Below are 27,017 nucleotides of genomic sequence, written 5' to 3'. Positions count from 1 at the left end.
CTTCTACATACAGATGGTTCCTGACATGGAGGTCACCGATCTCATCTTTGGACGCTTCACATAATCACTTCTGCAAAGTCCCTTTTTCCCAAAGGAGGTCAGATCTCCCGTTTCCAGGACTTAGCCGTGTTATTTTGGGAAGCCACAATTTAACCCGCTATGAGGTCCAAGGACTGAATGCCCTTGGATGTGGGGAACTGAGTCGACTCCAAAGAGGAAGGTAGGGGCCACAGGGACGCAAAGGAACAGACGTCCCACAGCGGCCTCCCCAGGACCCACAGCTCAGTCAACGTCCTGGTGTCGGCCCGGTGGAACTGCTTCTGGGCTTCTGAACTCCAGAGCCATGAAGGAATCAAAGTCTGTCGCTTAAACCATTAAATTCATGGAATTTCATTCCAGTCATCTTAGGACACTTACACATACCTCAAAGGCAAGACCCCTCCCCAGGCCCCTGAAAGACCCCATAGAAACAACCTGGTCCCCGTGAGTGGAAAGTCCTCCTAGGCACCTGGGGCAGGGGTGGCCCCAGAGGGGCAGTCGATTGGCCCCACCCTCGGCTGACGGCGCCCCCTGGGGCTGGGCTTTCCCCTGTGGTGGACCTAAGGTCACAGATGCAGCGTGCCCACCCTACAGGTTCGGAAGGGGAGCCCTTGTCTGAGAAGGAAGAAGTCTGTCTGCACTGCCAACCCACTAAGCACACAGGTGGAGCAGCAGGCTCCAGAGGGACACGGACAGGGACGGGGACAGGCTAATGGGTCAAAAGGATGGACTGGTGGCATCTTTGCACATCAAGGGTGCTCACTGAGGGCAGTGGGTCTATAGTGAGGTAAGCACAATTCGGGTAGAATGGTCTTCCTGTGTAAAGATGTAAAGCCCTCTGGACCTGCACACAGTAGGTATTCAGGAACTGGTGATGGAATCCAACCACATCACTCTGGAGAACCTCAGCCCTACCCCCTTCATGCTGTGTGACCTCAGAGGAGCAGAAGAACATCTCTGATTGTCAGAGAGGTTGAATTGGTTCATTGATCCATTCAACAGATGCTTATTGACCACCCACTATGTACTAAGCTGTGTTCTAGGCACTCAGGATTCATCGGTAAACAACAACAAAATCTCTACCCTCAGAGTAGCAACCGGTAGAAATAATAGAATAAAACAAACCAATCCTCAGCACTGCAAATAAATAAATCAGTCAAATATCCCAAAAATCATGTTAATCATAAATATAAGAAGAAAACAGAAGAAAGACAGCAGGAGAGGGAAATCGGATGCACTGATTGGGGTCGGGAATCTCCGTAAAAAGAAAGATCACAGAAACGAAATCATGCCGAGTTCAATTTCATAAACAAAAATAACTGGAAATGGGGCTGGGGTTGTGGCTGGGTGGTGGAGTGCTTGCCGGGCATGTGCGAGGCGCTGGGTTCGATTCTTGGCACCGCCTATAAGTAAATGAATAAAATAAAGGTCCATCAGCAACTAAAAGTACATGTTAAAAAATAATTTTTTAAAAAAACTGGAAATCAATAACAGCGTGATATCTGAAAAATCCCCTAACATCTGTAGATTAAATGACACCCAGAGATCAAAGAGGAGGTCAAAAGTGAGATTCAAAAGATGCTGAGCTGAATGAAAAGTGAAAACGCCTCAAAATACGGCAACGCGAGGCTGGGTAGTTCAACGGCGCGGCGGCCGGGCGGACCCCAGCCCGCGGGCCCTGCGGGTGGCGCGCAGTGCGGCCGCACCCAGGGCAGCAGGTGCCCTGCCGTGGCTGGAAGGTCCGCGTCCCTCCAGACTCCACATGCCGGAAGCCTCATCCTCTTTGCAGTGATATTTTCCTTCTTTCCTTCCCTCCCCATTTCCGTGGTGATGTTAAGAGGTGGGGTCCCTGGGGAAGCGATCCCGCCTGGAGAGCTCCGTGCGCGGGACGCACTCATGCCCTCAGAGAAGGGCACAGGGAGCGCCCTGCCCGCCGGCTCCTCTGCCACGTGAGAGGCCGCCCCGGCCCCTCTGGCGGGTGCAGCGACAGGGCGCCCTCGCTGGAAGCGGAGAAGACGCCCTCCCCAGGCATATGCAAAACCTTCCCGTGCCTCCTGGGACTTTCGGCCTCCAGAACCGTGGGAAAGAAATTTCTTTCTCTCTCTTTCTTTCTTTCTCTTTCTTTCTTTCTTTCTTTCTTTTTCTTTCTTTCCTTCTTCCTTTCTTTCTCAGAAAGAAATTTCTGTTTGTTGTAAATTAGCCTGTCTCAGGTATTTGGTTATAGCAGCATGAATGGACTGACCATCGTTAGATGCTCAAATTTTTTAAAGTGGTCAGGAAATTCTTGCTGGAAAGGTGCCGTCTGCAACCAGATGGAGGAGATGAGGGGAGTCTCCCAGACGCCTGGGGAAAGCAAGCAGAGGCTGTACCCAGTCCCCGTGGAGAGCAACAGGAAGTCTGTCCAGAGTCGCCTTCTCAGTGAGACCTTCCCAAATGGCCCTGTTTAAAATTCCAAGATGTCCCTTCTCATATACCAGAACCTCATCTTTCCTCTTTAACAGTTATCACCATTTTTTAGCCATCAGACATTCCAAATATGTCACTTCTTAATCTTATTCTTTTTTGTGGGGGGACATTGGGGGCACCGGAGATTGAACCTAGGGGTGCTTAACCACTGAGCCACATCTCTGCCACTTTTTATATATTATTTAGAGACAGGCTTTCACTGAGTTGCTTAGAGCGTTGCTATGTTGCTGAGGCTGGCTTGGAACTTGCGATCCTCCTGCCTCAGCCTCCTGAGTTTCTGGGATTATAGGTGTGGTCACGGCACCTGGCTTTCCTAATCTTATTCACTGCCTGTCTCGGAGCCCCTACTCCCCACCCCCACTGCCATTGCAACTCTGCTTCACGAGGGCAGAGATCTGTGTCTGTCCTGTTCACTGTATGTTAGTGCCTGCTATCTGGTAATGTAGTGCTCAGGGACGACTTGTTGAATGAATAACTGTTCTGCCTGCCAAGTCCTGATTAAGATCACCCCCAAAGTCAGACCCCTGCAGGTTCACTTGTCTTTCAAACACCAGACAGGCTGGGTGCAGTGGTGCACACCTGTAGTCCCAGCAGCTTGGGAGGCTGAGACAGGAGGATCACACGTTCAAGGCCAGGCTCAGCAACTTAGTGAGGCCCTGTCTCAACACAGAATTTTTTAAAGGCTGGGGATGTAGTTCAGTGCAAAGCGCTTGTCCAGCTGGTGTGAGACGCTGGGTTCAATGCCCAGGACCATAAAATCAGTGTAAAAATGCCAGCCAGCCACTTCTCACAGAGAAGGCAATCCCAGGCGTCCTTGTTCCCCGCCTGAATTAGAGGCGAGTGGTGGGCCCCATAAGCAGAAGCAAGTTCTTCCCCGGGGGCTTACCCCAGAGCTGATTTACTCAGGGCACCCACCACCCCACCAGCAGACCAGGGAGAGGCCGGACACCACCCAGAATTTCCATCCCAACCCCTGGTCCACGTGAGGATCTGGGCTTTGTCCGCAGAGGGCCAAGGGACCCAGAAGGGCTGCAGAGGAGCGTGGGAAGAGGAGGAAGGAGGGGCAGGAGCCACGGCGATAAACTAAGGCCCCTGGGGGTGGCAGGGCGGAGGCACAGGAAGTGCTCCTTGTCGGGTGATTGACAGAGGAAAAAACAGGAAGAGCTGTCTCAGGAGGCCCAGCCCACTCCCCACCGGCTCCCACGCCACTTCATCTCACCCTGCGTGACATCGGCACCTTCCCATCCCCCGCCCCGGATAAGGACAAGCCTGCTGAAGCACTCAAGCCACCGTGAGCCTCTGCCCGCCTCCCAGGGCCTTCCTGGCTAGGACCCCTCAGCCTCCACTGCAGCGGTTGCTCACTGGAGCCCCCTCGTTTGGCTTTACAGTTCGAGAATCTCCAGTTGGAGAGTGACTTTCCGGTTACACGGCAGGAGTAATAGAGAGCATATGTCCGTGCCTACTAGGTGCCAGGCAGCGGGTACTTTTCATGCAACCATCTGACTGATCCCTCCAAGTTCCCTCTTCATTTATTCATTTGGTTTTTTGACAAATATTAAGCACCTCGACTTTGTGTTGCTATCACAGACTACCAGAGACTGTGTCCCTTACAAAGAAGAAAGATTTATTTAGATCATGGTTCCAGATCTTGGACTTTCGGCCTCCAGACCGTGGGAAAGAAATTTCTTTCTTTCTCTTTCTTTCTTTCTTTCTGGGAAGTCCAAGGGCATGGCACCAGCACCTGGGGAGGGCTTTTGGGCTGCATTATAACATGGCAGGGCGTGCATGGTGAGATGAGCCAGCAGACCAGAGAGAGCTTGTTTTCCATAACAAAGTCATTCCCTCCATTCATGAGGGCTCTCCCCCAAAACTAAATCACCTCTCAAAGCTTTCCGTCTCTTAAAGACCATTAACACAGGACTTGGGGGATTAAGTTTCCAACACATGAAATTTGGAGACACAGTTAAATCAGAGCACACTTCTGTGTGCCAGCCCTATGCTGGGTGCGGGAATATGCGGTGGACAAGACAGACGAAATCTCCTGCTCCTCAGAGCTAACGTTTGAGAAGAGAGACCAACAACAACAACAGCGAAAAGACAAATGAGTCTTTTAGACAGTGATAAATGCTAAGAAGAAAACTGAAGCCATGACCAGGGTCGGGTATGGGGGGGCTCCTGTCTGGGAACACTACGAGGTGGGTATTACTGATTTTATTTTACAGATGAATGAACTGAGTTTCTGAGAAAAGAAGTCACTTCCGGCAGTGGCAAAGGAAGTGGGACCTGAATTTGCCTTTGTGGATTTCCTCCCAGCTCCAATCTCTGGATGATCTGCTAAAGCACAGAGAAAAAGAAAGAGAGGAAAGACAACCAGGACAGGGCAGGGGCGACTCGGGCAGCTGTGCACACTGTGCACTGCACAACTCCAGGAGTACCATTCGCAAAGACCATACTATGAATGCCACACCCCAGAGTCAGGAAAATCTAGCCCCGCGATTCTCCCTAGGTGGTCCCCAGACCAGCAACCTCCCTGTCACCTAAGAAGGTGCTAGAAATACAGATTCTGGGAGTCCACCCCTGACCTCCTGACTCAGACATTTTCAAGCTGAGTCCAGCTTTCCCTCCACATGAAACAGAACCACAGGAGGGTTTGACACAGGAACGGCAGGATCTGTCTTCAATTCTGACAGGCACATCTTGGGAGCAGTGAGAGCTCAGGCAAAGCAAGGTCAGGGAGAAGGCTTCTGCCGCCAGTCACGCTGGCCAGAGGCAATGGTGCCTCGGATGGGGCTGGTGGCCACAAGGCGGGTAGGAAGGGGTCACGTTTCTGCATAGCCATTGACAGTGCCGCCAATGTGCTGATGGCTCCTGCTCTGATGTACTGTGTCACCAGTGCCTCAAGGCAGTGGGGACAAGTGACCACAGACTGATACCAGGAAACCAAATAAACCTTTCCTCCTTGTAAGTTGGTTAGCTCAAGTATTTTGTCATAGTGGCACAAAGCGGACCAACGCAGTGGGTAATAGTAAGGACGTGCTTAGTCGAGGTGAGTGTTAGGTCGGAAATTAGGCGACTGTAAGGGGCACAGCTGAGCAGCTAGAACAAAGACCAGCTCGCCAAAGGTGACCAGAAAGTTCGAAGCAAGGTGGATGGAAAGTTCCACTGACCCTTCACACCCACCTGTCACTCAACAAGACCCCCTCCCATCCTAGTCTATAAAAACCCTGGGCAGCGAGGGCCACGTGCGATTTTCTCTGGGTCCCTATACCCCAGGAGTCTGGGAATTTCACCGGAGAGCCAAATTCCAATAAAGCTTGCTTGAGCCACTTTTCTGTCCCATTTTATTTGGCTGCTAACTGTGCCCACCGAGACCCGCCGAGTTTACATTTGGTCCCGCCGTTGAGCCCGCCCGAGCTTACGGTGAGAAGCCGGGCGCTGCTGTCCTTCTTCATGTCCTCAACACACTTGGGTCCACACTGTTGTGGCTGAGCTCTAACAAGCACGCCTGTGTCCTTCCAGGGTCGGATGTTTCCAGTTAGAAGAAGTTCACGGACTACGCCTCTTTCACCAAATACCTGGGTCACCTGTCAGTCATAAGCAGGGCCGTCACAGATTCTTTTATCCCAGTCTGAACTACTAGTATCTGTAACACTCAAGTCACAGGGCACGCAATTTACATATATACATGAAATTACATACATGTGATATCGAAAGGCTAGGAGAGGGTTGAGGAAGCCACAGGTTGGGCAGACTGAGCCCAGAGCAGAGGCAGGCAGCAGACAAACGCAGAGGCTCACTGCAGGTGGTCAGGAAAGACCAGGAACCAGCCCCAGGACTGCGCAGCGGTGCAGAGCTGTCAAAGTGCAGGAAGTTCTGTCATCCCAGCAGCTCAGGAGGCTGAGGCAGGAGGATTGCGGGTTTGAAGCCAGCCTCCGCAACCTGGTGGTATTGGCAGGGCGAGCTCTCTCTGAAGGCTCTGGGGGACCCGCCCTTACCTCTGGTGGTCGCAGGTGATCCTGCGGGATCACTCCAGCCTCAGCCTCCGCCTCCAGCCTCACGTGATTTCCTTCCCCGGTGCGCATCCTGGCCAACCTTCCCTCTTCTTAAAAGGACCTGCCATTGGACTAGGAACCACTTTAATTTAGTATGACCTCACTTTAATTTCATTACACCTGCAAAGACCCTATTTACAAATAAGGTCATAATTCTGCAGTTGCTTCCTAAGGAGTTAGGAGTTATGGAGGACACAATTCAATCCACAACATCTTGTTAAATAAAACCTTTTCTTTTTGTTGTTGTTGTTGTTTTGTTTTCTGTTAACAGCGCTAGAATAGAACCCAGCACTAGATTGGCTTTCGCTTATTTTAATTTGCCTTTATTTCGTTAAAATATTTCTTTTAAATCGCTTAAAATTCCGATATTCTGGGCGGCGGTGCAGCTCAGTGGTCGCGCACTGTATCCAGCATGTACAAGACCCTAGATTCCACCTCCAGCACGGCAAAAAATATGACCAAAAGTCATATTTTTTATATTCGCTAATGGTATAATCAGTATTGTGCCTTTTTCATTTAAAGAGAAATTCTAATGTTTTAGAAGAAAAATATTCTTCCTGAAAAATATGAAATACAATTTTCATGTATGCTCTAGAATCGGGCTGAGTCCCCCCTCCGGCGTCCAATCATGTCCCGCGAGCCGGAGCCGCGCCGTCCTGCCTCCATCAGACCGCCAGGTGGCGCCCGCCGAACAGGAAGTCTTCCGAGGGTTCGTGTCTATGATCCCGCAGCGGCCTGGGCGACCCGGAAGTCATGGGTGGAGAAGAGGGCAGTGCTTCCGGGTAGGAGTGAGGTGACCCCGGCCGGCGCAGGAACCTGCGGCGAAGCAAACATGGGGGCGCACCTGGTTCGGCGCTACCTGGGCGATGCGTCGGTGGAGCCCGACCCTCTGAAGATGCCCACCTTCCCGCCCGACTACGGCTTCCCGGAGCGCAAGGAGCGCGGTGAGGCCCAGCGCGCAGGCGCGGCTGGCAGGGCGGGCGCGGGACCCTCCGAACTCAGACGCCGAGGCGCCGGCCTGGCCCCGGCGCGAAGTCCGCAGGAGCCCGTCACCCTGCCGAGCGTCCAGCACTCGGGGTAGAGGGCCCGGCTGGAGCGAAGGCCCGGGGCCAAGAGGGGCGCCGGGAGCGGGGAGAGCCGGCCCTTGTCCTGAGGGCAGCGGGGAGCCGCGAGGAGGCTGTGGCGGAAGGGACACCTTCGCGGACCCCGTTCGCTGTCGCTCATGTGGGTTTGCACCAGCGACGCCAGCGGGGCTCGCGTGGTGTGCCCTGCGCTGCCCACCCGGGCGGTCCCGCGGTGCCGGGGTGGAAGCAGGCCCTTGCGCCGCGTGTCACCGCGGCGCTGGTTGCTCTTTTCATGCAGTAATGTCACAGGCACCTGGAGCGCCAGCCGTGGGCCACGTCCCAGATTGGGCACCGCGGGGATACATCAGGGAGCTAGAGAGATGCAGGCACCGCGTGCATGACCTCAGCCCCGGAGGGAAGACGGCGGGCCCGGCAGATCCGGGGGGACAGTTGGCGGGTATCAAAGCCGGCCTCTAGGAGGCAGCGGGTAGACGATGGGAAGGGGAGGAGGAGGTGAGCAGACGGAGAGCGGAGGGACACAGATGGCTGTGTCTGAAGGTTGCCTTGGCTGCCGGGTGGACGTGGACTTGGAGGCAGAGAACCTCCAGATAGTAGGGGTGAAGAAAGGTATGTGTCCGAGACAGTGTTGCAGGTGGCATCAGAACCGTGTCCCCTCTCCGGGTCGTCCTAAAGTTACATCAGAGCTTGCAGCCCTTGCACCGCCTGCCCCCTTACCACTGCCCCCAGCCCCTCTCTTGCTTGACCAAACCAAAACCGTGGCAGGAGGCAGCTCCTCCCTTCCCTTGGCCTCTACCCCTGTGCGGCCAAACAGGAGGGGGGGCCGCTGACCAGCCTCCCCCAGTGGCCCCTCGGTGTTGCCGGGCACTCCTGTCAGTCACGGTCTCTTCCACCCTCCAAGGCCATTTTGCATCCTCTTATTGAGAAAACACAAGAGCTGTCTTGGGTCCCCTACCCCAACGCTGTGCACCCCAGACTGCTGCTCCTCACCTGTTATTCTAGGCTGAGGCCCCGCTACAGGTGAACCCCCTTTATGCCCTGCATCCCATCTGCTCAGAATCAGGGTCTTGCAACACTGGCTTTCCCATCCACATACAGTTATTCCCCATCATTCTGGAATCCCCTTGCCCCACCTCCACCTCCAGCTTTCCCGTCACTTCTTTAAAGGGCTTCTGTCAAGCCCTCCTGACACTCAGCCCCATTGTCAGTCCTCACTTCTTGCCTAACCTTCACCACTGACACCTCCCGGAAGACCCTCTTCACCTGCCTCCAGGACTCAACCTTGCTGGGGGCACCTACACTGAATTCTTGGGTGTCCCAAGGCTCAGGCCTTGTCCACCACTGCCTGGGAGGAAGTGTCCCTGCCAGTCTCCTGGCTTCAAGTGCCTTCTGTAGGCCAGAGCTCCCGAGTTTATTCCTAGGGGGGCTTGCTCTCCCACCACACAGATCCCACCCACAGATCCAACTGCTGAGGTTAATGGCATCTTGACACCTGGCCTCTCACCTAGGCCTCTGCACCTGGTTTTGAACACTGCTCCCGGGTGCCCAACACCCTCCCCCTCCTGCTTTGTCTCCTTAATCCTTACCATTGCCAGTCTGTGACACTGTGTCCTGTCTGTTCTCTCCCTCCAAGGGTAGGGACTTTTCTGGCATGTTCCCTACTGTGTACCCATGAATACACCATGCATGCAGCAGGTGTCCCATAAGGCCCTGCTGGTTGATTAAGTTCGAAACAAGAGGGAAGAGTCGAATTGCTCACCCAAGCCCCCAGTGTGGGTGGCTCCAGGGGCTCAGATGTGTGGAGTGGGGGGCCCAGGTTGGGTTCCTTAACATAAAGGATGGTAGTTGAAGCCATGGATGAGGACCCAGTTTAATCCTGAATGACTCTCAGGAAGTGGCTAAGGCTTGGGTTTGGGGTAGCCTAGAAATGGAAGGGAACCTGGGGAGGATGCATAGCAAGAGCCAGAGGAACAGAAAGAAGGAAGCAGGGGAGAGGCTGAGGAAGCCAGTTGACCTGGGTGGGGGGTGGCCAGGGGAGCCACCTCTGGCATGATGGACTTGAAGCCAAAGGAGGTGGCACGCAGGACAGGAGTCCAGAAGCGGCCCAGTGAGATGGAGAATGGTGGCTGGGCATCAGAGGGGCGAGGAGGGAGGCTTGGTCCACTTGGTGGCAGCGTGCAGAGCAAGGCCAGGGACACCGGATCGCCAGGCAGGGGAGCACAGCTCGGGTGCACAGCCAGAGTTCCTGCTGCCCAGTCAGCCTCCTGAAGGTTGATTTCCTCTGGGGTCAGATTTTGCCAGGTGGGTGGGACACCCCCACCGAGGGCTTATCCATCACCTGGTGACGCCATAGCTGTCTTAGTTTGTGTAAGTACACTCTGATGTTCACACAACGATGGAAATCACCTAATGGTCCTTGTCACTGAGTGTTTTGGCTTGTTATTGGCTCAAGTGACTTCCATGCTGGGGGCTGTAAATCCTTTCTGGAGGAGGAAGCTGATGCTCAGAGAGGACATAGCAATGGCCAGTGTGGAGCAGCCCTACCCGCGCTGAGAAGGGGCTGAGGGGGCGCTCAGGGAAGGCTTTTTCTCAGCCCCAGTCTGTCTGGAGGGGAGGCAGCCTCCAGTGCTGTGGAGCAGGTGGGCGGGTGAGGAGGAGAGCCAGCTCCCCTGGGTCAGGTTACCTTTGTGCACCCTGGGAGAAGACCCTTGTCAGCAGGGGATCTGTACCCCTTCTCCACGAGCATGCCACTGTCCCCAGGGGGCACTGGCCCTGGAGTCTGGGCAGGGGCGGGCCCACTGCTGAGCCCCGCCCCTCCCCTCAGTGATGGTGGCCACGCAGCAGGAGATGAACGACGCACAGCTGACGCTCCCGCAGCGCGACTACTGCGCTCACTACCTCATTCGGCTGCTCAAGTGCAAGCGCGACAGCTTCCCCAACTTCCTGGCCTGCAAGCACGAGCAGCACGACTGGGACTACTGCGAGCACCTGGAGTGAGCCCCTCCCGGCCTCCCCCCAGCCCCAGGTCCCTGGCCAGGCTTCAGCCAGGCCAGGCTGCAGGTGGGGACGGGAGGAGTCTGGGTGGGGCAGGTGGCTAAAGCCACCTGGGGAGCCACCAGCCAGCACCAGACAACCAGAGGGGCACTTCGCTTCCCTCGAGGAGATCAGGAGCCAGGGCAGTGGAAGGGCTGAGCCCGCCTCGGAGCTGAGACCCTTCCACTCTCCCCTCAGCTATGTGATGCGCATGAAGGAGTTTGAACGGGAGCGGCGGCTGCTCCAGCGGAAGAAGCGGCGGGAGCAGAGGGAAGCACAGTTGGCCAGTGCCCAGGGATCTGGACTGGACCCTGAGGTGGCTCTGTAGGAGGTCACCCACCATCCTCTGGACCAGTCTGAGAAATAAAAGCCTCCAGCCCCTCAGCCTGAGCCTGCCTCTTGCAGTGTGCCTGGTGGTCCCCACCTCACAAAGGAGCACAGCCCGAGTCCAGCTGGGGCAGGCAGGGTTTATTCCAAGTGCTGCAGAACTGCAGCCACCCCAGCATGACGCTGGGGTGCAGGGTGAGAGCCCGCCTGACTGAGCCCCGTGGGTTGTGGCTCAGAGCAGGAAGGGGACGATGGGCATGCGCAGGGGCGGGTAGTCGCGGAACTCCTTCAGGTAGCTGCGGTGCTTGCCCTTGGCCCAGATGGTCATCTGAGTGAAGCCCACCAAGGAAAAGAGGGCCACTGTGGGGCAGAGCAAGGGTGTCAAGATGGGGCTGCCCGGCAGGATGGCAGGACACCACCAAGACAGGATGACAGGCTCACCTGGGAGGCACTGCGTCATGATGGCAAAGCCAATCCAGGACCCCACCTGTGGGCGGCACAGGTGGAGGTAGGGGCAGGCAGAGCTGGGCCCCGCAGGCTGTCGGGCCAGGCTTAGCACCTCCCTCACCCTCCCCAGTGGCGGGGGAGCTGCGCCAGCCCAGCATCACACTCCACCCCCAGAGCAGGAGCAGCAGACCCCCTCCAGACCTCACAGGGACCCCAAACCCAGGGAAGAGTGGGAAGAACAGGTCAGCTCCTCACCTCATAGGTGTAGTTGGGACAGGACACCAGCAGGAAGAGCCACGTGAAGGGGTTCTTCGTGGGATACGGGATCTTCCTGGTCTTGGACCCTGGTGGGCAGGACAGGAGGGGCAGGTGAGATTCTCCCACCTGGCCCAACCACTCCCAGTCCCCAGCAGGCCACTCACCAGCTGGCCGCAGATCCCGCAGAGCCATGTGGATGGAGAAGTTGCCCAGTTGGCAGATCTGGCAGGAGGAGCAGAGTCAGCCCAGAGCCCCCATGGTCCCCCACCCCCAACACTGCCCCAGACTCCTTACCACAAAGATGGCGAGCGCCAGTTTAACCTGCTGAGCTCCATAGGCTGAGGAAGAAGCAGGGAGGGGAGGCCTGTGAGGGGAGGGCTAGTGGGGCGGCCTCCCTTGGGGGCGGGACTCAGGTTGAGGCCACTTACTGGGGGGCGTGTAGAGAGGGTGGTTGATGTAATAGGCCATCCACGCAGCAAAGCCCCAGTAGTAGGTGCAGTTCTGAAAGGGAGCAGGCAGGGTAGGAGGAGGGCCAGCAGTGCAGGGAGGGGAGGGCACGGAGGCCAGGCGGGCTGAGTGGCAGGGCTCACCTTGAAGATGTTGCGCAGGGGCATGGTGCCGTGGGAGAAGCGGTGCACGAACAGCGTCTCCAGCAGGCGCTTGACGTAGTGGAATGAGTGGCAGATGCAGGCGAGGCTGGGGGGAGCAGGCGAGGCTGGGGCTGGTCCCGCGGGCTCCCTGTCTGTGTGCGCCACCCTCCCACCCACCTGACCCCACTCACTGCACCACTGTGTGCCGACTGGACGTGAAGTCGTATTTGTGGCCATAGATGAAGGGCACCCGGAAGTAGAAGAGCAGGTAGATGAAAAGGGGCCCAGCATACTCGGTCAAGAAGACCTGGGGGCCCAGGGAGGAGAGTGAGCCGCCCAACGCGGCTGGTGGCAAAGGCGGCTGGTGGGGGGGTCAGGACTCACCGTCACCCAGCTGATCTGGGCCCCCAGGTCCCGGAAGTAGAGTGTGGCTGTGGTGCCCACAGGCAGCTTCTGCAGAACATCCTCGTCCTTCAGGGACTTGCCCTCTGCAGAGAGGCAGGCCAGGGCTCAAGGGTTGCCCCAGCCTTCCCCCACTGCCACCCAAGAGCCAGGGTGGACCCAGCGGACAGCTGTACTCACTGGGGTCCAGGCGGAGGGATTGGCGGGCAGGGTACCACTGCGGATCTGTGGGGAGAAGAGTGTTGCAGCCCTCAGCCTTGCAGGACCTAGCCTGCGTGCTGCACCCCACTGTGCCAGCTTCTCGGGTCTGTGTTGCCAGGGCTCAGGGACCCCACAACTCCCATCCCAGGCCAGGCCTCTGAGGCCTGTGTTGTCCCAGGACACGGGCCAGGAGCACTGCCAGAGCAGGGTTTTGTCCTTCCGGAAGCCCAGCAAGGGCACTCCTCCCGATGGCCGCACGGGGGCGCCTGCTGCAGTCAAGCCCAGAGAAGCCTGGGCCACAGGGGGCATCTCTGCAGGCCTTTGAGGGAGAAGCACACAGGGCACAGCCCGCCCAGGAGGGCCGAGGTGGTCGTGGTGGGGCCTAGGACTCACGGGTCTTGGTGAAGAGGTTCTTGATCTCTGCAATGGTGGCCTGGGGCTCCACCTGGAGAAAGACCAGCACAGGGACATCAGCCCGGGGAAAGCCCAGACCCAGGATGGAGACTGGCAGGGAGAAGGGACTGGAGGCCTGGCAGCTGCTATGGGAACAGGAGAGGAATGGGGTCCAGGCCCCAGCTGCTGGCCTGCCATGGACACAGCAGGGGGCTCCAGGCCTGCCTCCCTACTGCTCCTCTCTGCCCTGGAGTGAAGGATCTTGGTGGGGTCCAGACTGCAGCGACGGTCCAAGCCCCTCCCCCAGGACTGGCCTCAGCAGGAACAGGTCTCAGTCCAGACCACAAGCTTCACTTCCTCCCCAGCCAGGAGGCCAGTCCCCAGGCACACCGAGGGCCACAGCTGCCCACTCTACCCCAAACGCTGACAGCATTCCTCCTGTGCCCTCTGAAGGGCAGGGGGTGGGTACAAAGGGCTGAGTGGCTCCTGGGCTGGAAGGTGCTGGGGGTCCTTGGCGCCAGGCCACAGGCACCGTGGCCCTACCTTGTCCAGGAAACACAGCTTCTCCCTCGTCTTTGCATCCAGAATCTCCACCTCAAAAAAGAGAACAGCCTTTTTAGGTTTCTTGGTTGTCTTGGGGGGAGCAGGCCGGGGGAAGCAGTCAAGGCCAGGGCTCAGCCCCTGGCTGGCCTCCCGGGCCACCAAGCTCAAGCTGATATCCATACTGCCCGCCACCGGCCCGGCTGCTCTGCTCTGCCCACCCAGGCTGCCGCCCCAGCTGCCGGCCGTCAGCCCCCACCACAGACCTCCCCAAAGAGGAGCAGCTCTGGGCCGGGCGGCCGCGATCAAATTCTGCCGCGGTGCTGGAAGAGAGCCCGTGCCTGCCCTGGCACTGCCGGCTTGTGTGCCAGATGTAACTCGAGTGGCACCAGAGCCACAGCCCAGCTAAATATAAAACTGCCCGGACTGAGCCCACCAAGGAGTCATGCCACAGTCCTCCTCGGGGGAGGGCCCGGGGCAGCCCCTGGGAGCCAGGTTGCCCTGAGGAGGCTTTCGAGTGGACACCGTCCCCCCAGCAGCACCAGGGCAGGGCGATCTCCAGAGGCAGGCAGGCACCTCACAGCCCCTCCCCTGCCTGAGAGGGGAAGGGGCCTCTGGCCACTGGCCAGAGGAGGCGGGAGGCCAGCCCAGGCCCCAGCACCCAGCTCAGGCGTAAGCAGTTCACTGCACTTGGAGACACCCCAGCTATTTTGAGAATCCGTGAGATAGATCATCCATTTCCCCTTCTGAGCTGTAAAAGACACTCTGGATTATTTTCCTTGTGCATTTGTGTTCCCAGGGAGGTGACAGATTCCACAGTTATTGGTGCAGAAAGCCTCTAAGTGGAAACGACCCGGAACAGGAAGTTAAAGACAAGTTATGAGGTCTCAGCCCTCTGCCTCCCCAGCCTCCCTCTCCACCCATTTCTGACCAGGTCCATCCAGACCTTGTTCAAGGCTACCAGTGGGGCAGTCTTCCCATGGGGTCAGCCAGTCACCCGCATCCCGGCCTGAAGACCCCCAAAGGCCAGAGCACACAGCCTGGGCCTCCGGGTGTAGAGGGGTGGTACTGGGCAGGAGGGAGGACCAGGGGGTCTGAACCATCCATCCCAGCAGGTCAGAGAAGGCTGCTGGAGTGAAGGCAGGCAGTGCCCAGGCTGGGCAGGGTACACCTGATGCCCATGGGGGTGGACGCAGACCCCACTAGACAAGTCATGGTGAGCAGAGCTGTATGTCATCCGGGGCCAGGGTTGGCCCCTGGCCAGCAACTGCTGTGGACCCTCCCCACTCAGCACTCCAGTGAGCCACCAGTTATTTTCTGCCTGAGGTAAAAGGACTAGATACTCTGCTGTGGGACCAGAGGTTCCAAGGCAGTCCCGCCCGGGGCCCTCTGAGGGTGTGGTACGTTCATCCACCCAGAGCCCAGGGGATGGGCCACTGCAGCCAGAGGCCCCCTGAAGAGGGCTCACCTCACACACCTCTTAACCACAGTGGCAGCCGTGCCCTGCAGCCTGAGCGGCCCCAGGCATGGCACATCTCTGTGCCTCAGTTCGGGACAGGCAGGAAGGGGCACGTGGGCTGCTTGGGCCTCCTGAGCCAGGGCACATGAAGAGCCAGCACCTCTGACGGCTGGGAAGCAGTCAGAACGGGGTCCTGGGGTCCATAGGAGGCAGCCCTGCCCAGTAAGGCAGCACAGCCTGTGTTCATATCCTGACGTCCATGGCCAGCAGGTCAAAGCAGCACGTGAGCTTGTTTGTCCATCCATGACATGCCCACCCCACGTCATGGACCTGAGGGGAGGAGAGGAGATAGAGCCCAGGAATTCCTGGCCAGTGCTGCCTATTTGAACTCCATCAGAGAAATCACCTGCTGTCCACTCTGGGCTCTGCTCAGTCCTGTGGCCTTGGGGAGCAGGTTACTGAATCCCCACAGGGTCAAAAAGGCCACAGAGAGCGGCTGGCATAGAGAGAGGCCTAAAAAGGAGTCGGTCATACCCCTCGGGGCCCACCAGAGACAGGAGGGGAGGACAGCACTGGCAAGGGCTGGGCGCCCCGTGGTTGCAGGTATATTAATAGTTCCCGGGCCCCTGGCGGGCAGTGCCACATGCCTTCAAGCCCGTGTGGCCCACAGGAGAGCAGCATGGCATCCACCAGGACAGGTCTCCGAGTTCCTGCTGAACCACTCAATGGCTTAAAATACAACCAGCCAGCTGCTGGGGGAGGGCTGAAACCCTACTCTCCCCCACCCCGCACCAGACCAGGGCCTGGCGGGGAGCACTGGCCAGGCTGCTGGGAGAGGAAGCCAGGAGGCAGGCGGGGGCAGCTGGGAGAGGGGCCGCCGCAGCAGCCGCAGCAGCCGCAGCAGCGCCCAAGCTGGGGCGCAGCCCCAAGAAGAGCTGCCTGCACCGCGCACAGGTAAGCTAGGGCCGCGGGACAGCACCCAAGGGCCAGCAAGGCTGGAGGCTGCCCGCTAGCAGGATCTGTCCCCAAAGGGATGGCTGTGGCTTTGCATGCCCTGCCCGCACGCCCACACCCAGCAGCCATCTTCTCCCAGGGAGAACCGAGGCCCTGACGGCACCCAGGAGCACCCACCAACCCCCTGAGCCTCTGTCATCATCGCAAAACCAAAAGGGAAGGCTAGGCTACGTGGGGTCCAAGGCCAAGTGGGCAGAGGCAGCCGGACGCTGAGCCACAGGTTCATGTGACACGCTCAGGGGAGACCCTGAGCAGGCCGGTGGCCCGGGCTGGGGCTGGGGCTGGGCGGGCTGGGTGTGACGGCTGAGGGCACCTGGTCTCCTCCCGGGTGGCGGCAGGTTGAGGCACTGGGCAGAGGTGGTGGTGGCAGGGCACTGAAAACGTACCGAGTGCCACTCACTGTGCATGTTTTAGTTTTTTTGAGACTGGGTCTCACTGTCACCCAGGCTGGAGAAACTCTGCCGCAGGCCCCAGCAGCTGGGACTCCAGGCATGCGCCACTGCGGCCACTTGAACCTCAGGCTTCTGAATGGCTGTGAATAACATTTCAACAAAGAACTTTCTTTTGGTGCTAAGAATGGAACCCAGGCCCCCACCTGCTACACAGCTCTACCTGACTGATGTGCAGCCAGCTCAACAAGTGACTTTCCCAGAGGGTCAACAAGCCGGTCACACCTACCCATCAAAATGAGAGAAGCCCCCACCCTCCACCCTGACCTGGGCCTAACTAGGGACCTCCCCACGCACTTCCCACCTCCACCCCCCGCCATGCTTGCCCCGCACAGACATGGCCTGCCCGGGCCTGAGGCCACCCAAGGGGCACGAGGGCACAGGGGGCAGCTGAGCAGAGCCCCAGGCCCAGGACCCTGAGTTTGGAAGGAGGCAGCAAGTTCAGGCCCAGCCCTGGGGAGGCAGTGCGGGGGGGAAGACACGCCTGGACAGACAGGGACCCAGGGAGGCCTGCAGGGGCGTCACCCACGAGATCCTCACACTGGTGGTGGACGGGGGTGTGGCTCTGCGGTGGCCGGCACAATGGACAGGCAGAGGGCGGGACAGGGCAGGAGGCTGGCATGGACCCGGGAGTGCGGCTCTGTGGTGACAGTTCCTAGCCCAGGAGGCATGTTCACCAGAGGCCGCAGATTCCAGGACCCGGCCAAAAGCAACCCGTGCTCGCACAAGGTCAGGGCACGGTCTGGGGCTGGCCGGGGCGGGGCCGGGTCGCAGCCCCTCCACTGGAGCCATACGCCTGGGGCAGGAGCAGTAGAAAGGGGGCTGCCGCCTTCCGGGTGCTTCTGTGAGCCAGCACCAGGCCCAGAGCCACCAAAGAAGCAGAGGTCCCAGGATCGTCCCCACCTGCACACGGGGAAACCAGGGTGGCAGGAAAGCACAGCAGGGCGACTGCGGGAGGCAAGGATCCTTGCCCTGGCTCTGAAGCAGACCCACAGGGCCCCCTCCCTCACGGGCCTTCAGAGGGCTTTTGGGCCTGGCTGTGTATTTACAGCAGTGACCCCAGATGTGTCCTGACCACCCCACGGCAGCGTGCGGGCTGCCCCACCCCGAGCTCAGGTGGGCACAGGAGCCGGCTACAGGAGGCCTCGCTCCACAGAGCTGCAGAGCCCCAAGTGTGCGCAGCCAGCCCCACGGCCCACATCTGGCTCCCAGGGAGGCATGGGTCTTCCTCAGTGGCACCCACATGCCAGCAGGCTCCGCGTGGCCTGGCCTTCAGAGGCAGCACCGCGTGAGGCCACCGCGTGAGGCCCCCTCGCAAGGCGGCGCGAGGCTGGCGGGCCACAGTAGGCCTGTAGCCTCAGCTGCGCTCGCGTCCCCAGGCTGAGGTAATGGCACACCCACTTCCTATGGTGTGTGGCCCTGGACTAGTTGCCCACCCTCTCTGAGTCCTTCTTCATCTGCAGAGTCTGCTGCTCCTGCATGTCATCTCATAGGGTTATCTTAAGAATTATATAAAAATAGTATCCAAAAAAGGTACATAAGCATCTCCAATCTAGAATAAATCTTATTAAGAATAAATATTCTTGGTCAGGTACAGTGGCACACACCGTACTCCCAGCCCCTCAGGAGGCTGAAGCAGGAGGCTCACAAGTTCCAGGCCAGCCTCAGCAACTAAGCAAGACCCTGTCTCAAAACGGCAAGGGCTGAGGGAGGAGGTCAGTGGAGGGCGCTCCTGGGCTCAGTCTCCAGGACCACCATAAACAAGTTCTAGCACAGTAACCGCGGCAGAGGCAGAGCAGGGCCCAGGCCCTGGCTCAGCACTCAGGCCCTTTCTCCAGAAATCCTGACTGTGGCCATGAGGGGGCCCAAGGTCTGGGGCGCTGATGCCACGATGCTCCCACCCAGCCGGTGATCGAGAGTCTAGACCCTAGCAACAGCAGGACACCTGTAGGTGGAGAGCCTGCCCTCTTGTGGCCATTGCTGGAAGGGCGCCTGCTGCAGCCAGCCCACACTCTACATTACTAGAGTGTAAGATGGGACAGACCAAGCTCTTCCCCCGACCCTGCAACTTACCAGCCAAAGGCCTTGGGAAGCCACCACCCTGCATCGTCCCTCCCCCAACATCTCAGGCGCTGCTCTAGGCCCTAGGACACAGCAGTGCACAAAGCCAAGCCCCTCCCTGCCTTCACTGGGCTTGCACTCCGGTTAGGGAGCGGGGAAGAGGCAGACAACAGTGGCTTGACTTGTTTTGTCACCAAGAACAGAGGAGAATAACAGGGTGAGGGAGTGGACGAGAGTGAGGAGATGGGCATTTTCAACAGTGGTCAGGGAAGGCCTCCCTGGGAAATGTGTCTGAGCACAGGCCACTAGGAAGTAAGGAAAACGGCCGTGCGCAGCCTGGGGCCTGGCTGCTTCGGGTGGGAGGGAGCAGCATGTGCAAGGCCCTGTGGCTTTCCCCGCCTGTCAGGAGAAGGCCAGTGGCCAGAGCACGGCAGGCGGGGGGGAGGTGACAGGAGCTGCTGGTGCAAGGCCTATGGGCTTTGAGGAGGGCCTTAGCTTTCATTCAGTGAGGTGGTGGTTGTGCAGGGTTCTGAGGCGGGAGCGTGGCCTGACTCGTGTTAACAGGTGGCTGCTGCCAGAGCAGCAGACTGGAGAGGGGAGGCAGACGCAAGAGACCAGGGCAGGGAGGGGATGAAAAGCGGCCGCAGACCTGGACAGGGGGACAAAAGTGCAAGGAGTGAAGCTTGTGCGTGAACACCAGAGGGAGGCCAGGCCCCAATCAAGCCCAGGCTGCGGAGCTGCGTGTGTGACCCCTGTGCCAGCCAAGGGGCAGCAGCCAGCAGGCATGGCTCGCCTGGCCAGGCACCCGTGCCAGCCTCCCAGGCCACAGTGCTGTCCTCTTTACAGACAGCTGGGCCTGGTGCTTCCAGACCCCTCCCTCTGTGGACAAGACTGGGCGGCCTCCCGGGCTGAGGAGCTCGAGCTGCGAGGCCAGTCCAGGCACCCCACCCTCCTCGCCAGGATGGGGCCTAAGGGCAAGCCTGCCTTCTGCAGCACCCCGATCCCTGTACTGAACTTCTGTGGGTCCCGGTGGGGAACGGCAGACAACAGTGCGCCAGCCCAGAGTCACCCACGCCCACAGCAGCCCAGGGAGGAGGAGCCATCGGCTCCCTTCAGACGAGGACGCCAAGGTCCAAGGCTGAGGAGCGCAGCCCCTACCACACGCAGCCGCCCTCTGGAGACCCACATATGTGGTCAGAGCCCGCACACGCAGCCCTCAGACACTCCACAGGCTCTCTCAGACCCCGCAGAGGCTCCTGCCAGAGAAGAGCCCCTCCCAGGCTGCCTCACCGGCACCTGCCTGGGACCATGAGAAGCCTGGCTGGGTGCGCGCCTGCTCGGGGCCAGGGCCCAGGCTAATATGCAGACAGCCCAAAAGGCCCTTCAACCTGCCCGCCCAGGAAGCCCAGGTCCTTCATGTGGGCACACGGGCTGGTGCACCCACAGCCTGAACTCCTGGGGACACTGCCCGACCAGGCCTGCCCTGGGCAGTACAGCACACAGGGCTCACCCACGCTGCCCAGGCAGAGACCAGGTGCTGCCCCAGACTGCAGCTCAGCATTTTCGGCTCCCTTCCCCTTTTACTTTCCAGAAATATCAAGTCACAACACTAACCCCAGGATGGCTGAAGACCTGGGGCTCAGCAGCCAGGAAGCCAGCAGGCACACCTGCTGGGCCAGAAATACCTCCCTCCCTGGTGGCTTCAGCTGTGACCTCCTTTCTCTGTGACAGTGCAGGGAAGGGGGGTGCTAGCCTCCTCCAGGTGCCATGGTGGGAACAGAGTGTCACCCAGGGTGGGAGGTGTGGAGACACTGACCTGGTCCGTGACCAAGGTGCTCCTCTCTGTCACCCTGCTAGCAAGGTCAGAGGAGCCAGGTCCAAATGACCATGTCCGTCGGGCTCTCAGAGCTGGGGCCAGGGCCAGGTGCAGAGGCAGTGGAGGCCCAGGGCCAAAGAACCCGGGTTGCTGTCCCCACCTGTCAGAGGCCCTAGCCACCAGGTAGCAGCCTGACCTCAGAGGACATCTGTCAGATGTGCACGAGCCCCTGGGTTGGCTGACGTGACCACTGAGGAGGAAGAGGAGGGAGACGCTGGTCAGACAAGGGGGCCGCGGGGCCCTGGCCTCCGTCCTGGGCCAGCCCCATGCTCTCAACCACTCGGGGTCCATGGCCACACACCTCCTGGGCCGCTCAGAGGCTGCAGGAGGTGCTGGCCACCCAGAGCGGCTCTGCCCAGGCAGTTTCACTCAGATGCGCAGCTGCCAGGGCGCACGCCTTCTGGCCAGCATGGCACAGAGCCTCGCTCGGGCTCTGGTGTCAAGGACTGTGGCCCTGCTGGGCAGCTCAGGACACTGGGCTTGAAAATAAGGTTGACTTAATCCAAGGCAAGCAGCAGGCAGTGCCGGCACTGGCCCACCAGGCCCAAAGCCCCTGCGGCCACCAGGCTGCTCAGGTCTCCCTCTGATGAGCAGGGCGGATGCCAGCAGAGGCAGGGAAAGGCAGTCCCCAGAACAGCCGAAAGCCGCCACTGGCACGGCCTCAGACCCGGCCATGTGGGAGGCTGGGCCCGATCCCTCAGGCCCAGGCATTAAGGTCGTCACAGGAAGACCCACCTAAAAACAAACGGGGCCAGGGTAGCTCAGCAGATCAGCACCCACCTCGCACACACCACGCCCTGGGTCCCACCCCAACACCACACTCCAAAGAGAAAACCCTGATCTCTTCAGAAGGGACAGCTGGGGCCCCGAGGACTAAGCTGCGCTTCTTGGCACCAGGAACCCCCTGTGCCTCACCTCTGCCCACCCAGCCTGGCACGACCAGGCTGCACCCAGAGCAGGTCTGTCACCTCCTGATACCATCCAGAGGGACCTGGGCAGGGTGGGGCAATGCTTTCTGCAGGCTTTCCTGACCAGACTAAGGCCACCAACAGGCCCGGAAGAGCAGGGAGTGTCCCCAACACCGAAGAGTGTCCAGCCCTCCTGACAGAGCCTCTGCTCCTCCCTGGGGTCAGTGGGAACGTCCCCAGGGCTCCCTACCACGCAGGGTTGCTCGGCGATCGGAGACAACCGCTGTGGCGCCAGTCCACGGCTGAGCGTGCCCATGGGCTCACCCAGAGTCCTGACCTCGACCCCAGCACCAGAGACTGAGTGCAGGCCCAGGACGCAGCGGAAGCTGCTGGGACTGGGGAGTCAGTGGTGGGGTGTGCTTCTCACGTTAGGACAGGTCCAAGCCCCAGGACCAAAAGATAAGTAAACGGGAGCTTCCAGGGACAGGTGGAGGCCCTGCCCTTTGGATGAAGGGAAGCCCTCCTCTCTGTGAACAGGGGCTCCCAGTGGGGAATCGGTCAACCCCAGGGCGATCCCGGTCCCCTGTCCTTCCCCCCACTGGCACCCGCACAGCCTCAGGCTGACACTGTTAACCCACTTTACAAGATAAGAGTCCAAGGCTCCCAAGGCTCAAGGGATGCGAGTCACCAGCCAAGGACGCACAGGCTACACGTTCCCTGGGACGGGACCCATCCACTTTGTTCCTTGGAACGCTCAGGGCTGGACAAGCCAGCACTCACCCTGGGCACTTCGGTCTGCAGACCCTCTTCCTTCCTCCAGAGCTCACCCTGCCGCTCTCCTCCCATGCTGTGGGCCCCCGGAGGCAGCCCAGAGCTGCACCCCACCCCTGATGTCCTGTTGCAAGGGTGACCACACATGGGTCTCTCCATCTCTGGGCAGGAAGTGGCTGTCAAGCCAGGAAGCTGGCAGAGGGCCAGAGACCCTGAGCTCTGCGGACCCGCTGACCCGAGGAGCAGCTCCCAGCTGACCGCCCATAGCTGACCACCAGCCGCCCCTCGGCTGAGTGAGCAGGCAGGTGAGTACCCCCAGGCTCAGCGTGCACCCAGCCCCCCTGGGACCCCGGGAGGGCTCATCATGCAGCAGCGGCTCCCGCCTCCCCGGTCACGTCCTGTACTGTCAATCCCTTTTCGTGATGAAAAGCAGACTCGTTTGTCAGACATGCGGGCACCGCCGGGGCTCTGAGAACTTGCTGTGGATCCAGGGGCAGGGGATGCGGCTCCATGGCAGAGCACTCGCCCAGCACGTGCCAGGCCCTGGGTTCCGTCCGCAGCACTACTAAAAAAAAAACTCCTTGCACATGTGGGGCTGACATTGATTAGACAAGGAAATAAGGGTTTTTACATAATATCAGAAGGTGACACATGACAGGGAAAAAAAACAAAGGGGGCTGGGGAGCAGCCAGTGCACAGAGCAGGGGTCGTCATATACAAATTGGCTAAGAAAGACCTTCCTGGGGCTGAGAAGCCAAGGCCTGAAGGAATTAAGGGAAGAGTTGTGAGTCATCCAGGGAGAAGAACGGCCTGTGCAAAGGCCCTGAGGTACAGCATGGTTAATGGCTGCAGCCTATGTGGCAGGAGGGAGTGAGCCGTGGGACGGAGGCGGTGCCGGCAGGCAGGTGACGTGCGGTGCTGGGTCCCTGAGGACTTCAGCTTCCACTGAGTGAGGTGGGGAGCCATGGAAGATGGTGCGAAGAACAGGGCTGGGGCCTGACAACGATTTTTTTCGAGCCCTGGGGCGCTTGGGGCGTTTTTCCACTGAGGTACCCCACTCCTTCTCGCCTCTTTATTTTTTATCTTGAGACAGGGTCTTTCTTGCTAAGTTGCCCAAGACGGCCTCAGCCTCCCGAGTCCCTAGGACCCGGTGTGCGCCACCACACCCGCCCCTGATCCCAGCTCCTCAAGGGGCCCCTTGGACTTAAGGGGGGAGGGGTGGAAACGGGGCCCAGCTGGAAGCGGTGGAATGACCACAGTGACAATGGCTTTCATGGTGCCTCCTCGCCTTGGAAGGCTGGCATTTTGTCTTTGTTTTGAAGTACAAGTATTCACTTGTTTTCGTCTCCACAAAAACCTCCCCACGAGCCAGGCATGGTGGCACAGTGACGGAGGCTGAGGTGGGGCTGCAAGTTCCAGGCCAGGCTGGGCAGATGCAGGGCGCCCTCCCTGAACCCCACCTTAGGCACTAAAACCCGCCGGGGTTTCATACTCCACCCTGGTTAAGGCCCCACGAGGACAGTGTTGTTAAAGCTGCTCTGGGGCCGGGGAGGGCGCGCGCCCAGCACGCGGGACAGCGGGGCCCACCCAGCCCAGGAAGGCAGGCTGCTTCGCGGCCTGAAAAGACAACGAGGCTTTGACGAGAGGGCTGCAGGTTCCAGCCCGCGGGCCGCCTCGTGTCCACCACCTGGTTATAAGGTCCAAGAATGGTTTCCGCATTTTAAAATGGTGGCGGGGAGAGAAATCAGAAGAATCCTATTTGGTGACTCGTGAAAATGACATGAAGCTCTAACAGCAGTGTCCGTACGGGGTTTTAGGGGGCGGCTGTGCTCTCTGGCGACCGCGGAGGCTCTTGGGCTGTAATGGCGGGGTGCGGGGGGAGCTGCCAGGGCGTCGGGCCCACAGACCTGCAAGCTGGCCCCTGGACCCTGGCTTAGGCTGGTGAGTGGTGGTTCAATTCCAGATGTGTCCTCCAGGCTAAGCCAAGGCACTTGCTGACTTTGGGACGTAAGAGGAAAGACAATTAAAGAGCTCAGGGCATGGGTGACAGGAGGGCTGGAAATGCCATTAGGGGGGCAGATGCAGGTGGGGAGGCTACAGCGAGTCGGGACATCAAACCTGAAATGCCCGTGACACGTCCGCCTGGCTGGGAGGCTGGGGATGCAGCTCGGAGGCGGAGCACAGCCTAGCCCGTGCAAAGCCCTGGGTTCCATCCCCAGCACTGCAAAGAAAAAGGACAAGGAGAGCCCACCAGGGGATTCAGAAACGGCACTCCCCGCTGCGCCCAGCCTCCACCTGAATTGGGGCGGAAGCATCTGCAAGCGACCAAAGTATTCTCCTCTTCCTGCTTCGTGATTTCGCAGGTGTTCCTGCAGCAGGTTTTGGTTTTATTGTTGTTGTGGACGCAGATCCTCGGTGTGGCGCCCAGGCTGGCCTTGGACCCCCAGGCTCAAGCAACCTCCTGCTCCAGCCTCCAAGTCCCGGGGAGCACAGGAGCACAGGAGCGGGTTCCAGGCCAGCTCCCCAGCAGTTCTCCTGCTGTTCTTGGTTTCCCAAGACAAAGCCCTTTGTGTTGCCCAGGCTGGCCCCAGACTCCTGGCTCAAGTGAGCCTCCTGCCCGTCTCCAGGCAGAGGAGCCTGCATGAGCGCAGCCCCACACGAGCACAGCCCCGCACACGGCAAACGTTTTGAGGCTGGCATCTCAGGTTTTTTACCTAGGCTTGAATAGTTATAAATGAGGTGATATACCTAGGATTGAACAGTTATAAATGAGTTATAAATGAGTTATATAAATGAGGTGATCTCATTGTAGATCTCTGAAATTTTCATATAGACATTTATGGGTCTCTATCTACAGTCTAGACACTTCATTAAGTTGAGGACCTGCGATCATCACTGTAAAAAACGAAATACAGTTGGATGCAGGGGCCCAGCTATAGTTCCACCCACGCAGGAGGCTGAGCAGGAGGATCACTAGAGCCGAGGAGTTCAAGGCCACCAGGCAAGAGGGACCCTGCCAAGAAAGCGGGGGAGGGTGAGAGAGGAGAGGGGAGGGGAGGGGAGGGGAGGGGAGGGGAGGGGAGGGGAGAGGAGAGGAGAGGAGGCGAGCACACGATGAACAACTGACATCGGCTCCCGCTTTGCCTGGAAGTTGAATGCGGGCCCCTCCCCCACAGCATTCAGCCCTGAAACATGCTTATGAAGGGTGTTAGGGGTCTTTCTAGCGTATGGATCAAATTGAATTTTCTTTTTTTGGGGAGCTGGGGATGGAACCCAGGGCCTCACACATGCTAGGCAAGCGCTCCACCACTGAGCCACATCCTCAGCCCTGAAGTTTAATTTTTAAAACACATTTCAGGGCCCCAGGGCTCTATTTGTACAAAGAAAAATCCTTTAAGATGTGTTATTGTGGGCTGGGATGTAGGTCCGTTGGCAGAGTGCCTGCCTTACATGACAAGGTCCTGGGTTCCGTCCCCAGCACCCAAATAAAAAAGTGTCATTGTTACCCTATCAGCACGAACTTAAGTCAACAGCGTGAATCAACTACTAATGAATATCAACCGTGTACAGAAGGTCACTGTCACACCGGTCCCAGTGGGACAGAGGTACCTTCCTGGCCAATTAGTTCATGTCCTAAGGTGAACAATGGGCCGGCGCTCAGCATCCCTTTTATCCTGCCATTTCTTTATCCTTCTAGTTTCTGTTTATCTGTTTGTTTGGGGGTGCTGGGGTCCAGCCCAGGCTCCACGCACGGCGCTAAGCTCACCTCTGGCCACTATCATTCTCTTTTTCGATATACACACTACAGGAGGGGTGTTCACCTAAGCAAGCAGGTGGAAAAAGGGAGAGCTTTGTTAGAGCAAAAAAATCCACACTACAAACCTCTTCCGCCCGAACCGACCTAAGCCGGCTAGGGCCTGAGCCAGCTAGGGCCTGAGCCCTGGGCCCCACTGTTTTTCTGGAAGCTGAGACTTGTTACCACCTGAGGCACAAAAGGATGCTCACTTCCTCACCACCCCCTCACTGGTCCCCAGGAGCCAAGCAGCAGGGTGGGCGTGACCCAGCCAGGGTGGCCCTTCTGGGTCCCTCCGATCACCTCCCTAGGTTCTGTGTGGCCCGGAGGAGCTCCGACCAAGCCCACCCGGCCCCCCACCCCCCACCCCACTGCATTGGGCACTGAACGCTACGCTCAGCCAGCCTGGGGCTGCGGCAGCCGGCTGGGCTGGGACCCAGTTTCCAGTTCTCCTTGGGGATAGCAGGTTGAGGCTGGAAAACCCTCACCACCCTGGAAGCCACCCCTTCCTCCTCAGGGCCTGGACACACTGCACCTGCGGCAGAGACCCCAGCGCTCAGCAGGGCAGGGGCCTGCCCCCGCAGGGCCCCTTCTGCCAACTGAGCAGTTCTCAGTCGCCGCGTGCTGAGCAAACTCTGAGCTCCTCCAGGAGCTGGGCTCCGTGATGACTAGGACTCGGTCCCCAGTCAGCAAAGGCCTGTGCGTGACGGCAGGATGACAGGCAGTGTTGAGGTGCTAGGGGCCTACAGGGAGGACAGAGAAGCCATGCCCAGCCTCCTGCACTGGCTCACGCTCGAGGGCAAAGCACCAATTACATAATACCAGGATGCACCAAGTGCTATGAAGAAAGCAGGGT

The 27,017-nt window shown here is 58.9% G+C and overlaps 2 protein-coding genes and 1 long non-coding RNA gene across 8 annotated transcripts in view; 2 read left to right on the top strand and 1 right to left on the bottom strand.

The window, feature by feature from the left end:
• The first annotated feature begins 7,316 nt into the window (after positions 1-7,316).
• On the top strand, positions 7,317-11,056 carry NDUFB7 (NADH:ubiquinone oxidoreductase subunit B7). Its single transcript, XM_079115599.1, has 3 exons — positions 7,317-7,501; positions 10,464-10,632; positions 10,871-11,056. The coding sequence occupies exons 1-3, from the start codon at positions 7,390-7,392 to the stop codon at positions 10,998-11,000; spliced, it is 411 nt and encodes a 136-aa protein (XP_078971725.1). The 5' UTR covers positions 7,317-7,389; the 3' UTR covers positions 11,001-11,056.
• A 69-nt stretch (positions 11,057-11,125) lies between these two features.
• TECR (trans-2,3-enoyl-CoA reductase) overlaps positions 11,126-27,017 on the bottom strand; it is a 26,841-nt gene continuing 10,949 nt past the window's right edge. Inside the window, exons 2-13 of one of the 2 annotated variants that reach the window (XM_079115593.1) lie at positions 13,834-13,884; positions 13,291-13,342; positions 12,877-12,921; positions 12,679-12,782; positions 12,486-12,601; positions 12,295-12,400; positions 12,133-12,205; positions 11,999-12,042; positions 11,869-11,926; positions 11,702-11,790; positions 11,441-11,486; positions 11,126-11,359 (exon numbers count right to left, since the gene is read on the bottom strand). In XM_079115593.1, the coding sequence (XP_078971719.1) occupies positions 11,232-11,359; positions 11,441-11,486; positions 11,702-11,790; positions 11,869-11,926; positions 11,999-12,042; positions 12,133-12,205; positions 12,295-12,400; positions 12,486-12,601; positions 12,679-12,782; positions 12,877-12,921; positions 13,291-13,342; positions 13,834-13,884 (912 nt within the window). In that variant the 3' untranslated portion in view covers positions 11,126-11,231. Of the gene's footprint in view, positions 11,360-11,440; positions 11,487-11,701; positions 11,791-11,868; positions 11,927-11,998; positions 12,043-12,132; positions 12,206-12,294; positions 12,401-12,485; positions 12,602-12,678; positions 12,783-12,876; positions 12,922-13,290; positions 13,343-13,833; positions 14,107-27,017 lie in introns of those variants that run through there. The other variant, XM_079115594.1, reaches the window with a different exon arrangement.
• Positions 15,374-27,017, top strand: part of LOC306646849 — a 24,897-nt gene continuing 13,253 nt past the window's right edge. For 2 of the 5 annotated variants that reach the window (XR_013759978.1, XR_013759979.1), the window contains exons 1-2: positions 15,378-16,243; positions 22,538-22,673. This is a non-coding gene — a long non-coding RNA (uncharacterized lncRNA). Of the gene's footprint in view, positions 16,244-22,537; positions 22,674-27,017 lie in introns of all 5 variants that reach the window. The other 3 variants (XR_013759977.1, XR_013759980.1, XR_013759981.1) reach the window with 3 other exon arrangements.

Source organism: Sciurus vulgaris (genome assembly GCF_902686455.1).
Source record: "Sciurus vulgaris genome assembly, chromosome: 16".
Classification (NCBI taxonomy): domain Eukaryota; kingdom Metazoa; phylum Chordata; class Mammalia; order Rodentia; family Sciuridae; genus Sciurus; species Sciurus vulgaris.
The sequence above is the reverse complement of the archived record's forward strand: the minus strand, read 5'-3'. Positions and strand labels throughout refer to the sequence as shown.

Bases quoted from the DNA above. Each gene is read 5' to 3' on its own strand.
- NDUFB7 (XM_079115599.1), top strand. From the start codon at position 7,390: ATGGGGGCGCACCTGGTTCGGCGCTACCTGGGCGATGCGTCGGTGGAG. The intron at 7,502-10,463 runs GTGAGGCCCAGC...CCCTCCCCTCAG, and splicing joins CCCGGAGCGCAAGGAGCGCG to TGATGGTGGCCACGCAGCAG. The intron at 10,633-10,870 runs GTGAGCCCCTCC...CTCTCCCCTCAG, and splicing joins GACTACTGCGAGCACCTGGA to CTATGTGATGCGCATGAAGG.